Source organism: Pezoporus flaviventris, unplaced genomic scaffold (assembly GCF_033815535.1).
Source record: "Pezoporus flaviventris isolate CSIRO_AGI_PZ_B2104156 unplaced genomic scaffold, CSIRO_AGI_Pfla_v1 ptg000172l, whole genome shotgun sequence".
Taxonomy (NCBI): domain Eukaryota; kingdom Metazoa; phylum Chordata; class Aves; order Psittaciformes; family Psittacidae; genus Pezoporus; species Pezoporus flaviventris.
In genome coordinates, this window is record NW_026892720.1 from 37,211 (window position 1) to 54,172 (window position 16,962).

Sequence of the window (16,962 nt, forward strand, 5' to 3'; positions counted from 1 at the left end):
TGAACTTGGAACATCATGGACCGAATGGACTCGGCAGCATTATAGGGATTGGTCCATGCACTAAGAAAATGATTTTTTCCTCTTGGTCTGTATGTATATGGATGTATATATGCGGGAGAGCGATGGTGTATTGAAAATGTGGGATCTGAGCACGACGTGAATGGTATGGAATAAGGGGTGGATAATGTCCTGGGTTCAGCAGTAGCAGTCATGTTTTTTTTTTCTTTGTGTTAACTGGTGCAGTGCTGTGTTTTGACTTCTAGTTTGAGAACAGTGTTGGTGAAGCCGATGTTGTCGGTTGTTGCTAAGTGATGTTTACCCTGACCAAGGACTCTGTGAGGCTCATGCTCTGCCAGGGAGGAGGGGAAGCTGTGAGGAAGCAGAGACGGGGCGCCTGACCCGGGCTAGCCGGGGAGGTATTCCATACCCGGAAGGACAGGAGCTTCCGGGTGGAACTCATTTTCTTGGCCGGTGGTATCGTATTCTCTTCCCTTGTTATTTTCCCTTATCATTGTTTTAGCTGATAGTAGCGGTGGTGATTTGTTGCTGGACTGTTCTTGTCTCAACCCGTAGGAGTTGCACTCTCTCGATCCTCCTCCCCGTTCCTCCGGGAGCGGGGAAGGGGAGAGCCCCGGTGCAGGGGGGGGGGGAGACGGACACGGACCTTGATTGTTGTCAGCTCGGCACCACTCACTGGGAGTGAGTGAACAAGTTACCTGACTGGGTTTAAACCACGACAGCGTAGCTCAATACCCTGTTTCGAACAGCCCATTTTCCCTGATTCTATCTGTCTTCAAAATAGCAAAGAGGAAGTAGGAGTAGAAGTGGAGTGGTTAAAAGACAGCCATGAAACCACACTAACTGGCACAAAAATGGAAAGACTGATCATTCTCTTAAATGGACAAGAGTCCAAGTTGGTACTTCTTTAACAAACCTGGCTTGCAGAAATCATAACCAGGTTACGAGAGTACACATCAAACACTTGTGATCAGCCTAACACATGATTTGACAGAAGGAAGCCATCTAATTTCGTAAGACCGTCAGCAGTGCAGCAGTGGAGCCGGAAAGATACCAGACTAAGTAACTTCACCTTCCTCAAACGGAAATATTTCTTTCAGGAGCCTGGATAAACATGTACAGTAAGCACCACCGGCAGAGGTCAGGAAGGAACTAGACACTTGAATCAGGGTCACGCAAACCCCCTTCCAGCAGGAGACAACCAGGAGAGGTTGTGTACCCCACTTTAAGCTCTGTACAACTTAAGCACGTGGCCTCTCCCTCATGCATGACAGCCACAATGTTTAAGCAAAGCCATAGGAGGGCTTTAGCAAGTAAGCAACTCAGATCAGTCCTTCTGCATGAAAGCAGGCTACTGCTTAAAGCAAGCCAGTAATAAGCTTTAATCTCCCCCAGAGCAAGCAGTTGAGAAAGCCAAAGCATCCTTTCCCAGACAGGCCCACATAAAGCTCTGTGAAATCTCTCTTTATGGTAAAGGGAAGCCATTTCTGCCCTGAAAATGAACTCATCTGCACTGTGAAGTGTGCAACAGGGCTTCCAATGCACTTTTTCCCTCCACCAGTTATAGGCAAGCTTAGTTCTGCATTAGTTAGGTCCATCTGGAATAGATCACACATCACCTTTGAGTCCTGAAAACTGATCATTTCAGTAAATACACCTCACTTAGCAGAGCAGCTGTCTGTCATTTAGCTTCCACACTAAGCAAGTTATACAAAAGCAACAACATTCTGCTCAATTGCTGTTCTACTTGGGGAAGCAATAATGATACTGGAACCCCACAAAGCTATTTTAGACTCTCACTGAGGTCCATATCAAACGTACTTGGTTTAAAAGCAATAAGGGTTTTTCTCTTCTATGTGCCAGCCCTACCAACTTAGCTTGAGATCTCCGAGTTATGCTACATCATTTTCTTCTCAGGCACTGCTACCAGTAATAAAGACTATGCAAGGCAACTGAAATCTCTGCTACACCACCACAACCCTACAGCCTCCAGTGAGACTGCTGAGTTGCAACAGATCCAAGAAGCAAAGAGGAGACTCCAGCTTGTTCTTAGCTATGTTGGCTCAGCAGACATAACCAGACAAAAAGCTGTGAACACTTAGTTTAGCAATTGAAGTCAACAGCTATGAAAGAAAACAAACATCAAACACATTATTTGGTCACCAAACTACTGCACAGTAAACAGAAAAATTGCCTGGAAAATCTATGATATATGCAAGTATGCTGAAGCTCAGCGCCATCTCAAAAGAAGGGCAAAGATATGAAATTTGAAGGCAGAAAGCACCTTTTGTAAAACCTATGCAGACAGGGAGACATGATTATGTACAGCTGGAGTAAGCAGTTAGGTATTTACTTCCCCTTTCCTGTACTCTTGAAAGATTTGTCTGGTTTCTTTTAACCACTTCAGTGTGAGAGGTACTCATCACTTGGCCAAGGTTTTGTAAGACACTGTGGATGAAGAGATGTGAAAGACTGCTCACTTAGAGGCCCAACACACAGCCTGGGCTCAGGAAGGGCCCATGATGGGCTCTCTGGAACAAACAGGCCACCTTCTGCCACAGGTGAATTCCAAGATAAAGCAGCTATCTCCTTTCCTCAAGCAGCAGTCAGGTCTTCATGGTCACTGTAAGCCAGTCTAAGTGCAACTGACACAGAAAGAAGCCCTGCCCTTCTCAGTGACCCCCTCTTGCAATCTCCTTTCCCTTGAATCAACAGTAGCATTTTCTCAGCCAATAAACCAGGTAAAACTCACCCAGCAAGATCTGACTTCATAAGCAGGCCAGTTTTCTGGCTCACCATGCAGCTCCACAAGCCCTGGCACAAGTTGCAAGCTTGAGAACTGCAGCGTCCCTTTGCCAGCAGCCTGCATTTAAACCAGCCTAAAGCAACCAAGTAACTTCAGGGTGAATAACACACAGTGGTCTTCACAGTGGGTGAAGTTTGTAAATGACAATCATGAGAAAATAAATTTCCAAAATATGAGTTTGTAAGCATAGGCACACACATTTTCTTTTCTAAGAGTTACACAATGAGGCACAGAGCAGTAAATGAGTCACAGCGCAGCAAATGAGTCAGTTATTTAATTTACCATATTCATGACAAATATTTCACAATGGAAAACATTTATTTTGATAGGCCTGTGTCATAGTCCATCCTTGAAAGAGTTCACCAAGTGACAAGAGAGCAAGTCTGCTGGAATGGGTTCTTAGAGGACGACCCCTGTGCTCACAGTCCTGCTGTGTGCTGCTCTACCGGTGCGTTTCGTCAGGGCAGCAGGCTTGGCCAACCAGGAATGTCCGTCCCTAGAAGGAGGGATGGGCAAAAGTGATAACACTGCTAAACTGTAACTGGAAATACAGTTTCAACTTCTCTCACAGGAAAGGTTTATGGCCTTTGTAATTTATAATCTTTGTCAGGCAACCTAAGGTTACCAGCCTAGGAAAGAAGATAGACATGAGGCTTGTATTTTAGCCTTGAACCTGTGCTTACAAAGAACGTAGAATACTGGCCTTAGCCTTTGATCACCCCACTACCTTTACAACAAAGCAGAAGTTTTGCAGGCCTGTGCAAGAGCCTCTGAACAGCAAGACATGCACAGCTCAAGCCAATGGAGGCCCTGTACCACTGTACCAGCATGCCCATGTCAAGGCTGGTAAGTTGTAACCACCACACCAGACACTGTTAAGACACCTACAACACACATTACTAACAAATCCCAGAGCAGTCCCCTGCTCACAAACATGTATTCGTTCCTGCTGGAAAGCAAACTGACCAAAGATCCAGCAGTGCTTATGCCTGAGGAGGAGCTGCTCGGAGCTGAGAGCAAGGTGCAAGGGCTCTGTGGGGGACAAGCCCATCAAAGGCCTCTCCAGCCTGTGCTGAACGTGCTTCTGGCAACTTCAACACTGCTTGTAAGCACTACTGATGAAGATTAAATTGCAGGCTACCTCCACAGCAGTCCCACTCCACACCACACTGAAAACATACCCTTCCCACTCTACTGCTGGCATTTCAAACCAGCATCAGCTACAATACTGACTGCAGTGATGGATCTGCTCTTTCTGCCCTGTTCACTCACACCCATCCCCAGGCCCAGGACATTCATTTCTCCGCTAAGGCTGAACACGGTGTTACCCCTCCCAGGCTGCTGGCCCAAAACACAGCTACAGATAGCCACCCATGCCTACCAATCAAGCTACAGGCCTGCTAAGCTAATATGCAGGGTTCTTTTTGCACTCTTATGCTGCTGACTCTCCCACCTCGTTCACCTATTAACTTTTGCCTGAGGGGGTTATGTTGTATCACACTACCTGTCCCATATCACCACCACCTCGCTCCCACAGCCAAGTCACTGAGCACGCCAAGGCCCTTGCCTGGAATGTGGTTCTGCCATTGGGCCTTTGCTGGTTCCAGTGCAGTATTATACTGGGACGGCTCTCACCAAGGTCTCCAGAGGAGATCTTTTCTGGATGTGTTTCAGGTTTTGGATTCCTGTACCTTTCAACACTTCTATAAATCAATGATTCCTCTCCCAGAACTTTAGACTTTTACTGGCTTTTGTGGTTTTCTTTTACTTCCTAAAATCACAGTTCAGTGTCTCATTGTGCAGTCATCCTCCTCTGCTTCCTTTCAACAGACATTTCTCAACACTTTATCTCTACTTCTTAACTTCCTTTTGTTATTCAAGGAGGGAGGGGAAGCTGGACCTCATAACAGGCACAATTCACTGAAGTCCATGCCCATGATTCACATCTTTCCATTCATCCAGTCTAACATTTCACTAGCTCCCATTTCACACTTTGAGTAATCAGGAAGTAGCAGCTTTGATCTTTTACTGCCATCTTCCTACTTTTCAGCTTACTGTACACCCTAGGAATATTCAGGTTCCTAACCACATCAGCACCCTTCCTTGTCCCCCCATGCATATACAAGTACTTCCTCTTGAACCAAATTAAACTTTGGATCTCTTAGTTACTGAGATTACAATGCTCACATTTGTTCTACATTTCCCATCTTTACCATTTATCTTTGACCACTACCAATGACAAGTTTGTCTTCCACATGGCCTCTTCTTAGCCACAGGAAAAAATTCTCCAGTCCTCTTGATCAACATTGTAGCAACTCAGACAGATCTCTTCCTCCTTCCTCTTCCTACCTTTGTCTAATAAAGCTATGCATCACGCTTCATCAGATTCCTGTCTTTCCTCACTGCACCCCCCATCCATATTCCCAGGTCAGCACCATATACAGCCCTGGGAAAAAAAAAAAATAAACAAACAAAAAACAAACAAAACCCCTCTGTTTGCAAGGTTGGATACCACAGATATTCACTACTGTGGGAAAAAAAAAAAAAGAAAACATGTCTCCTCTTTTTGCAATATATAGTGCTTAAAATTAAGCTATTTATTGCCTGTCGAGGAGAATTAAGCCACAGTTTCACTATGGCTTACAGTAAAAGTAATTCAGTGATATCCTATGATCTTACCAACGTACATTTAACTATGAATAAATCCATTTCAAGCATTTGTACAAAATGAAGTCAATGGTTTTACCACTGTAATGACTGAGCCGCTGTGACTCAACAGAACAGGAGCTTCTGCTTCTGATAAAGTACCATCTGACAAACACCCTTCAAATAGGAAGCGCTTTCTGACAAACAGAGTGTTTCCTTTGTGCGTCAAACACCTTATTTATAAAGCTGAAATGGGGACATAAGTTGAAAAGAGAGCCCAAGAGAACACCCACTCGGTAACTTTAAACATATTATATGATTTCAAAAGCCGAAAGCTCAGTTAGTTTTGCCCACCTGTTTCATGTTGCAGGACAGAATATATCAGCTTCCCTGACTTGACTAATACCCTCACAGGATAGACCATGTAGAGGAAGTCGTCATTCAGGCTATATCCTCCCTAAAATACACTCCTTCAGGATCTACTGAGGTCTTTGACCTTTACCTTAACTCAGAAATCACCACTGCCCCACTTACCTTCCTAGTCTCTCATCTATAAAGGTCAAAGCATTTGCCACCTCTCTTCTCTTCAAGTACATCTTATTCAATGATCCAAACTCTTGTTTACTCCTAAGTACTTCTTCACTCCTGCCATCAAATAGCCACTTGGATTTATTATCTACCTAATTAGAAATCAAGCCTGTAAATTATTGCCAGGATACATGACAATATAAAGTTTGATCACTGAAAATTTGTCAGTAAAAATAACTTGTATGCTGCTTCTTAATTTTTTAAGTAGCACTAATTGGGTTATTCTCAGCTTCTTTACCCAATCAAACTGCCACAGCATCTGTTACATCCAGTCTCATTCCTAGTCACTGCCCTCCATTTATACGTTAGTAGCAAATTTAGCTGAAGTTAGCTCTTAATTCATGCATTTAGATGTCATCAGTAAAGCTGCACAGTGGCTCTCACACAAATCATGGCTTGCAGTAACAAAGCTAAATAACAGCTACATATTTTAGCTCATCCTCATGCCTCTGCTCTAGAAGCAGCAAAACTGAAGTTTCATGCTTTTGGGTAATACAGCTAAATCCAGGCACAGACACAGAATATAATGCACTTGATATTTTAGCCCCAAGATATTAATTGTAGCCAGTGTGCAAGGTTTCAGCTTACAACCTAAATCAATGGAGGAACTGAGACTCATTTTGCATGTACAACAGCAGCAGCACAGCCAGCTGTCCCAGTTGTCATTGGTCATAATGTAGTATTTCAGAATATAAGCATTCCAAGTTTCCTTTTTTTTAGCTAATATATTAAACAATTCATTTAGACTACTGATTTTTCCCTGTTGTTGAACTTTTAAAATCAGCAGACTCAGAAGAATTGTCTTGAAGAAGCATAAGCCATGTTTAATGTGGCCACTGAGGCCAACATCGTAAATACGTGGATGAGTGTTTAACTAAGACTACTTTTCACCCTCCCAAAGCAGCACACTGTATTCTACAAACAGGAGAAGCAAAATAAGTACTTCACCGAGGCAACTGCTATATAAGTAATCAGTGGGTTACTGTAAGGTTCTCTGCTCAACTTTGCTGAATTGTTCATGTTTTCTAGAAGATTCCAGGAAGATTATCTGTAGTTGTATTTGTTAATGAGTTCTTAATACAAACATTTTATCCGTGGTCCTTTCATAGCCAAAGCTGCAGCTAAATAGCAAAAATGACCAACCACTAAGCAAATGAAACCCTGAAGATGACACTACCTTCATTTATTTATATCTATTTATATCAGTGCTCTATGAAATTTAGGGCAGTCAAAATATCAAAGCTGAATGTAGAAATTAAATACTAACAATAATTACCAAGCTGCTAACAATAATTTAAACTAACAATAACTGTGAAGCTGCTCTTGACAAGGGTAAGCTAGAAGCTGAAAAGAGTCTGTGTTGCCATTATGCCTCGCACACACGGCTGAACACTGCTTTGCAGAGAGAAGGCAAGCCTCTAGCACAGAGCAAGAGGCAAACTTCCGCACATGGAAACAAATCCGAGAGAGCCAGTGCTGGTAAAGGTCTTAACCCAAACCCTCACTTTTAACACAAGTTTAAAAACACAAAAATAATTAGAATACTCTGTTACAGATTGTAAATTTGTCTCACACATTATAAAACAGCTTATCCAATTTTAAGTGCCTCAATGGTCAAATATCCTTTATTTCATTAGTCAGTATAAATTAAACACCGTAGTCAGCTGTGCAATTCCTGCAGTTTCTGCACTATATTCCCAATACTACCAGCTGTCAGTAACCAGTTAGCAGTTAAACTTGGCATGTGTACAACAAAGTGTCTCATTTCTTAGAAGTCTTACAGCTATGCAACATTTGTTTTTCCCAGCTTTTAAAACAATCCTTTAAATGCAATTAACTTTAGTCAAAAAAAATTATAAAGGTATGTATTAATGCCTACGTTGGTGAAATTTATTCCTACTATGCCATTTTTCCCCACTTAGTTTTCCAATTCCATAACGTATTAAAGGTCTGACACCAATTAATAATGAAAGATGACTTATGTAAACAGGCAGACTGTTAAATAAAGCAGGACAAAAGGTAAGTCACCTGAATTTTTATCACATTAATTCAGCAAATGAGCTTCCAATTTACCCAATCAGCCAGCTCTACTACTGCAAATTTAAACTTACTGACAGGTTTTATTTTATCCTTCCAATTAACATCAGATCTTCCCAATCATTGCCCATGTATTTCCAAAGCAACAATTTCTAGGTTTTTCAAGACTGCCAGATGTACTCACTTGCAACAAGGAATAGGGGTTAGAGTGAAAAAATAACTAAAAAATTTAAAACAACTAAGTGTTGGTTTTCAAAGTGTACGATGGTGTTCATCTCAATTACATTAAAATATACTGTAAACACTGTAAAAGATTCTCCTCTTTCAGAGTTTTCCTTTTTCAGAAGGGTTTAATAAAGCATTGGTAAAAGCCCACACTAGAAGACACTTCGGTCTATACTGAATTATGTCAAACCAGAAAGTCTTTTGTACAGCCACTCAGCTCCCACAGCAGGCCTTTTATCCATTCTAAGTTAACCACTAAAGGAATTCCCTACACTGTAGTTACTATTAGAAGGCTACACTCCTCTGGTCTGTTTGCAGAATTAAATCAGGAAAAAAAAAAATATTTTAAGATAGGATCTTACATCACAAGTTTTCTAGATTTCCAGGTCTTCAGTAGGAGAGCCAAGGCAACAAAGACTGGATGCGTATTGCTGCTTCACTGGAGGACAGCAGGGTAACGCACCACAAGGGCATCTCATAAATCATAGTAATTGGCATGTAGCTCGAAGGAGAATGCAAACCAGCGTACAGTACCAGCCAACATCCCTAGTGATCCAGGTCACAGAAGGTTACGAAGCCAAGTCAAGGGCTGCAAATGTATCCAGCTGAGGGAAGCATTTTACACAGGTAGTCTTAAATAGCAAACTGAGAGGAAAACCTGGAAGTTCAAGGGGACAGATCTCCCAGAACAACAAGTGCAGTTGTTGGACAGTACTCAAGTATTCACGTGCTGTCAGGCTGATGGCATTCCAAGCAATCAGAATTCACATTAAATCTATACCCTTGCTGCACATGAAAGCTTTTTAAAATTTCAAATTAGCTGCTGTCACACATAGCATAGTCATAAATTAGGATGGCTTTTGTCAGTTAAAATAGTGCGGTCCCTTTTTTCCTTTTTTTTTTTGTTTGTGGCTTTGCCTTAAAAAAAAAAAAAACAAGAAAAGGAAAAATGCAGTAAATATTAAACCTAATCCCCAAAGAAAAACAACAGCTAAAGAGAAAGAAAGTAAAGGGACGTCAGCTGCGTTCCTATACTACCATTAATTTTGCTCCCATTTTGGTACACTACTACAAAGCTTCACAATTTAATCTTGACATAACTAGATTACCCAGACAGGATGCGACATTAAAATTGAACCCGTGCAGACATATCTTAGATATACTTTACCCTTCACCAGTAAAAACTGCTGTACTAATAATACACTATCCACTCAAAGCAGGTTATATTTTTTAAATTAAAACTTTAGCAGAGTCTTAACTAAGGATTCAATTTTAACAAGTCTCTTAACCAAAAAAAAAAAAACCAAAAAAACCCACAAACAAATGACACAGCAAAACAGAGGAAACTAGTTTGTCTAATGATGAATTTTAAATAGTTCCAGCCTACTTTCATGCACAGATTTTGCTTTTAGTTAATTGTTCATCTCTGAAAGTTAGAGTACAGGGATAGAGTGCACACACACAGGTGTCAGCTGCTGGCATGACAACTGGCTCAAATTCAAGAACTGCTACATACCAAAACATCTGATTATCTACAGAGATGGCATTGCTTTCTAACAAGAAAGCAAGTTTGGAGAATGAAAATTGTTTTCTTGGAAGTGAGTAAAGCCTTGAACTTGGGGGGGGGGGGGGGGTGTGGAATGAAATACGAGCACTGACCTTAAACAATGAAAAAATTTGTTATGTAAACACAATATAAAACTATTCCATAGAATAGTTCTAAAAACTGTGATGGGAAGTGATTCACAATTCATTTTCTCCTTAAAGCCTAAAATTCTAGAGCAGTACTGACACTGTCCTATTACAATTATCCTACTCTTAAAGGCAGCATAAGGTTTTATTTTTCTACCTTGAAATCACTCTAAAATGTTTACTTTCTCTGCAAATCCAGATTAGGTATTTTTAGAAAGACTGAAAAAGGCAGGAACCAGTTTACAGTCTTCCACATTTAGTAATCTAGTCTTGAAAGCAATCTTTTTTTCCCTCCCCCTTTTTTCAGGGGTTCCAGAGAAATGATTCAAGGTCAAAGATAGTACATCAGAGCACACAAACTGAAAATAGCTTGAGCATTCCCATAATTAATGCATTGCATTCCAAATCTAACAAGGAAACTAGAACACATTCAGATGTCTCCCTTTCAGGAAGAAATATTTCAAAATTAGTTTACTTTTTTCTGTTCCAGAACTTGGAAACATTCATTGGTAGTTATTTCTTAAAGCGAGCTGAAACTGGAATCAATGAAGATGTTTTTGCAAGACTCTACTAGTCTTGGAACTAAGTCAAAATAAGTCCATCAAAAAGTCAGACATCATTTGTTTACCCCCCTAGCATAATATTGTATTAACAAATTCTGGATTTCTTGCTTTAGTCATACATTCCTAACCAAACCCCAACATCAGGCTGACTGTGGAAGAAACCATGCTTGTTCCTTCAGCATGTCACCAGATCAACCTCTCCTTAGGCAGAGTTTAATACAACCTTTCACCCTTGAAAAGAGATCACTACATGTACCAGAACAATTTGGTATCACAGGACACCAAGAAGTTAATGGAAAACACAGTGCCTACAACTAGGGAGACTTCATTTTGCCACACCACTTTACTTGCGTTATTATTTTTGTAACTATATGCATGTGTCCTACAGGTGTTGTCAACAATAGAAACATACTGCATGGATCAGCAAAGATCATCATGTCTGCTAAAAGGTGCATTTCAACTCATGGCATACAAGCATTTGTGCCAACTTTGCTAATAAAATACTTGGCGTGGTTTTATCAACAGAAAGGTGTTTCACATACTGTTGGCACTCAAACAACTTAACCCAACTTAACCCTGAACGAAGATAAATTACATTTCTTTTGCTTGCTCTCCTATTTCATATTCTTTTGAGTAAAGAGGACTAAAAAGAACAAAAATTATTAACTGGAATCATCATTAATTAAAAGTATCTGAAATTCACTGACTACAATCACATTCCACCAGAATTACATGCAGCAATTACCAACATGGTCTTGCAAAGCTTTCTGTTCTTCCTCATGAAAATATGGCTTCTGCTGGTTTTGAAAGTAATCACCAACTTTCAGCTCTTATTTAAGGCAAAGAAAGGAAAAGTGGGGGGATAATCAGCTGTAAAACTAGATGATAAAAGAATCTCTGAGTCAGAAGGTAAATACTTCTCTTTAAAAGAAAATCAGAAAACAAAAAAAAGAAATCACAAGTCTTTAACTTCATTTACAAATCAAGTCATGTCCAGGGAGCTCCAAGCATTATGCTACACTTGAGAAACTACACTTTTTCTCTAAAAAGTACTCTGGTTACATCCCCCAACCACCTATCACTTAGGAGCTTTAGAAAAACAGATCTGCAGCTGCATGCCGATGATGCTGTTTAACTGAACCATCTCCCACAGACAAGGCAGGTTTCTAGATCACAATATCAATATTACATTCTAGAGCTGTGCTAAGTGCCAGCCTATCCTCTACACTGTTTTCCTTCCCTAGGAATCTCTTCCCTCCAACTCACTGCCTTGCCATTCATACCTAAGAGGCATGACTACCATGATTATAAAGCCTCATGCTGCCATGGAAAGGACTGTAATGCTTTAAAGGAAGACCCGTGTGAGCAAGCAGGGTCTAGGAAGCAAAGAATACCCAACCTCAAATTACGGACAGACAAGGATACTATAGGAGTACTTCTGTGACATATTAAAAACACTTCAAGTACTTCTGATGTGGATGCAGCTACATCAGTAAAGCTGAGCTTTACAGCACTACATACAGCAAAGGTAGTCTCTGTCTTCCCCCAAGTAAGAAGGGTCACACCAGCAGAGGCACAGGGCTTTTTTCTTCTCCTAGAATAGCTGCATTAAGGGCTCCCGCCAGGTCAAATGTGCTACTGAGGGATCACACCTCTTCCTAACCTTGACAGCCACAGCTGTGACGACAATACAGTACTGTATACTAATTCAGGACTAACCTCAGAAACCAAATATACACTTCACCATCTAAAAGCGTCTGCTATTTCCTGGCATCTTCACAAATTTGGCCAAATGAAACACAGCCAATTTCTAGTTTTCCTCCCAGATTGTTGTATTTACTCACAAAGTGCTTTCATGTTTAGACTGTAATTTTTACTAAAAATACTTGGTTTGAAATAAATGAAAAACATGTATGGTATAAAAGCTCTGGTTTATGCCATTGAAAAGGGCTGCTTTAGGAGACTGAATTATGTTTGGTTTTGGTTTGTTTTTTTTTCAATTAACTAAAAAAGAAAGTACTTCATATCTAATTGCAATATATCAAAAACTATAAAAACATCAATAAATTAGATGCAAATGAAAATCTGAAGCCAAATTCTTTGGAGAAAATAATATTTCAAAATTAAGTGATGCTAATTATTATGCTAGGACAATATCATTCAACTTCCAAATAGGCTAGTAGACAACTTTACTACTTGATTACTAAGAACATTGTTTATATCACTAATGTGTCATCTTCCTTTAATGTAAGATTTTCTTTTCAGCACACACATGAGATGAAGTTGGAGGGGGGGGCAGTATCACATGAAGATTTTTTTTAGGCTGTGGACACAAGGTTTTGAAGTTTTCCCGCTTGCAATAAGTGGACATGACATAATTGCTTGAATGCTTATTTAGGGATAGGCTGGAAAAAAAGAAAAATTCAGAATGGTTCCATTTAACAACCACTGAACTGAAATTTGTGCTTTTCCCTCAGAAATCAAATCCTGTATTCCCTCTTCATAGTTAATACTTAAGAGTTACAAGTAAAGCTGTTAGAACTGATATGTAATAAAATGTACTTTGTCCAATAACTGCACTTTTCCATAGTACAATAGTAAACATTTACAGAGTTTCCATTACTCATACTGCAAAGCACATGAGTTCACATTTATATGGTCTTTAAACATGCACTTACATAAACTCAACATTACATTTTCCTCAATGCTACATATTCAGACATATTATATGGAACCAATTCCACTCTCTCTTCAATATAATTCACGGCAGGTGAACTGGCTTTAACAGTTGCACCTCTCTGCTGCACAAGGAGTACACTGCCAGCAAGAGAGGGCCCTAATGATACAGCTACCTTCCCAAATTACACAAGAACTTTCCTACAGCAGGATCCAGCCTCTCAAGTGCTCCATGCCTCCCTCGGAGCAGCAGTCAACACTTTAGTTGTATTTATGCATATTTTCTTCCTTCACATTGACCCTTGCCAACATTTCAGAGTGCCCACCCCCTCTTTTGAAGCCATACAAAAAGTTACTTTTTTCCTTTCACAACTACTCACAGAGGCCTATTCCACCACTGAAAGCAAGCAAGGCAAAGCCCACGCTGGGTGTCTGTCTCCTAGAGAAGATTGCATCTTTTATTTATCGCCCCTTGGCTTTATTTTCACAGTGAATTCCTGGCTTAAATGCAATCAGCCAAGAAACCCTCCCTATGTGCACTCCTGTCATTCCTCATCGCTTGCAAACAGAACCAAGTGCAAGCTAAAGGCAAAGGAAAAAAAAAAAAAAATAAAAATCTCAGCACTGCCAGCCCAACTAAAAAAGCCCTACTTCTGGTTTTGCCAGACCTGAGGAACCAGAGATGCGCCTCAGACCTTTGGAAAGAGAAATCCAAAAGATGAAACTTAAGAAAGTTAATTAGATTAAAAAAAAAAAAAAAAAGTCCCCGTAGGCAGAAGGGAAGGGCACGGAGCCTGGGAGCAGGGACACGGCTCCCCTTCGGGAAAAACTGATGGCACGTTTGCGAGCTGCCCGACAAGTACAACCCGCAGCGGGCAGGACAGAGGGTTTGGGGAAAACAGAGCGGGGGATCCCGACGTCCCCCATAAACACACACACACACCGTGCCGCCGCCGCCAACAAAAGGCGATCAGCAAGCCTCTTTTGTCTGGCTTCCCCTTTTCGGGGGAGGAGGAGGGGAAGCGACAGAAATCGGGGGGGGGGGGGGGGAAGGGACACAAATAAACATGAAAATGAGAACAAAGTGCCCGGGTAGCACAAAGAGCATCACCCACCCGCGGGGGGGGAGCTGTGGGCCGGGGGTGGCTCCCGGATGGGAACTGAGGGGACTCGCCCGGCAGACAGGCCCCCAAAAGTGGAGGGCACCCACCGCTGCAGCCTTTTAAACACAGGCAGGGAGGAGTTAACCCGGGGCGCCCGCAGCGGGTGAAGAGCAGCGGCAGGCGGTGGGGCTTGGGGGGGGGGGGGGAGGAAAAGAAGGGAAGGATATTGTTCCAGGAGGAGGAAGAGCGGCGCTTCCCCCCCCCCCCGGTCAAGAAGCAGTCAGCCCAAAGCAACTCCCCCCGCCACAGACCCCCAGGCGGGGTGGATCGCGCTCCCTCCCTCTGGCTCGCCGCCGCCGCCGCGGCTGCCCTAGAAATGCCTTTGTTCGCGGATACCCCCCCGCACACCCGCTGCTGGGGTCTCACTCCGCTTTTATGTCTTTATTTTGGACGGTGGCGCATCCCGCCCCCCCGCCGGCCGCCCTTCTGCTGATTCATTTCCACCAGCGGTCCCCCCCGGGATGAGGGGGGGTGGCATCTCCTCGCTATTGTGGCTCGAGGTAAAGAGATGACCCGGATTACCGGGGGTGGGCGCTGGAAGAGGGCAGAGCCAAACGAGATTACACGGGCTGGATTACGGGGAGCGGACACGGCGCTCTGATGGGGTGGGGGGGCGAGTTAAAGGGACAGGAGGGGGGCTGCCCGCTCGGGGGCCGCGGCCGTGTCACAGAGGGAGGGAGTTACTCGGTGTCCTGGATGCGAGGTGAAGGAGAACTCTCCCCCCTCCCCACAGCACGGTGCGGAGGAAGGTGGCCGGCCCGCATTACAGCCAAAGAGCGAACGGCCAGTACGGGCCGGCAGCAGGGGGCAGCTCCCCGCCCGCGCTGCCGGACCCTCCGCCAGAGTCTGCCGGGGCAGAGGAAAGGTTCCGGCAGCCGGGACCGTGTAAGGCAGGCAGGCGGGAGGCGTCTCCCCGGACGGCAGACGGGTGACACGCAGCGGGAAACCCTCGGCGGGGGACGCTGGAGGAGCCCTGCCCGGGAGGCGGCGGCCCGGCTCCGGAGCGCGGCCCCGGCCGGTGACTCACCGACTTGCAGGACGTTATCGACGCAGCCGCCGTCAAGCAGAGCGATGCCCCTGCGGAAGGGCAGGCGGTTCTCGTCGGCGGCAGCAGCGGGGTCCGCGGCCCCGCCGGGCGCGGTGGCGACCCCCCCGACGACGGCGGCGGGGTCATCTGCGCCGGTGTTGAAGGAGGAGTACATGCAGATCTCCCTCTCACTGCGGGGGAAGGACCAGTAGACGATCCTGCGCTGCACCGGCTCCGGAATCCGCTCGAACCGCTCCTCCACCCGCTGGAACGGCCACTTCTCCGCCACCTTCCGAGCCGCGATGTCCAACAGGGACTCTGGGCTCTGGGTCTTGCCGAGCGGCAGCAGCCCCAGGGCGGCGGCGGCAGCTGCAGAGGAAGGTCCGGCACAGAGCGCCCCGCTGCCGGGTCCGGCGCCGCCCGCCCGCTGTCCCGGCCTGCACGCCGAGCCATAGCCGGGTCTGCAGCAGAGGCGCTTGGCGGGGGGAGGGAGCTGACCACGCTCCGCCATGATCGCGCCGCTTCTAAGCAGACAGCGGAAGTGGCTGTACCCTATAAACGGCTCCAGGAAGGCAGCGGACAGCCGCGAGCCCCTCCGGGACACGCCCCCCTTCTGACCTTATATGGTGCCGGGGGCGGTGCCGGACACCTCCCGACGGCTCGGGGCGGGGCTTATGCAAAGCAGAGGCACGAACGTAAATAGAACGGCCCGAGCGAGGCTGGCCCCGCGCGCCGGCGGGCGGTGCGCCGCGGTTACCCCCGCCCGCCCCGAGCTGATGTCACGCGCGCAAGCCCGGGCGCGCCTCGCTCGCGTGGTGGGAAAAGGGGGCGTGGCTGGCGGCGCCCCTCTCTACCGCCATATAGGGAATGGAATGCGGGGGAGGGGCCGCCGCGGCCTCAACCGGTCACCTCTGCGGGGAAAGCCGGCGGGCGGGTACAGCTGCGCCGTGCCGCGGGAAAATACGGTACGGGCTGAGCGCTGGCGCTCTCGGGTGTGGACAGGCGGGGGCCGGCACAGCTCCGGCTGCCTGCCCGGGGAGTGGGGACAGGGGAATGAGGCAGAGCGGCGCCAACCTTCCCCCGCGGCTCCGCGGGCTGCTAAGACCTGACGCGGGAGAGTGGCGGAGGGGCAGGTAGTAGGGAACACGTGTGCTGGAAATGCCTCTGCTCCTGCCGTACCAGCCCGCCTCTGGGGCGGTAGCCGCGGTGTGAGCCCCCGCGCGTGCCCGCAACGAGCCCGTGCGGTGCCTCAGCGGGCTGCGCCCCCACCTTTTTGTTTCGGCATTTCCCCGCTATTAGAGGGAACACGGCACCGGCCGCGGGGTCCCCGGCGCGTGCGGTGCCGGCGGGTGCCGTGTGCCAGTCCCCGGCGGCCCCTGGTGAGTCACTGCAGCGGCGGGGGAGCTCCGTGAGGCGGCCGGCGAGGGGTGACTCTCAGCGAGCGGTGCGGCGGCAGCAGGACGTGCGGTCGGAAGGAGTCTGAAGTGGGTGCCTGCGGTCGCCAGAAGACATGCCATTCAT

General features: G+C 45.4%; 1 protein-coding gene across 2 annotated transcripts; it reads right to left on the minus strand.

Moving 5' to 3' along the window:
* Positions 1 to 1,023: 1,023 nt before the first annotated feature.
* ZSWIM6 (zinc finger SWIM-type containing 6) lies at positions 1,024 to 16,335 on the minus strand. Of its 2 annotated transcripts, none has more exons than XM_061480119.1 (2): positions 15,442 to 16,053; positions 1,024 to 1,616 (listed from the first exon to the last, which is right to left on the minus strand). In XM_061480119.1, the coding sequence occupies exons 1-2, from the start codon at positions 15,950 to 15,952 to the stop codon at positions 1,603 to 1,605; spliced, it is 525 nt and encodes a 174-aa protein (XP_061336103.1). In that variant the 5' UTR covers positions 15,953 to 16,053; the 3' UTR covers positions 1,024 to 1,602. The 2 variants fall into 2 exon arrangements, with proteins under 2 accessions (XP_061336103.1, XP_061336102.1); XM_061480118.1 differs by lacking the exon at positions 1,024 to 1,616 and adding an exon at positions 13,503 to 14,543 and having other exon boundaries at positions 15,442 to 16,335.
* Between the last annotated feature and the right edge of the window lie 627 nt (positions 16,336 to 16,962).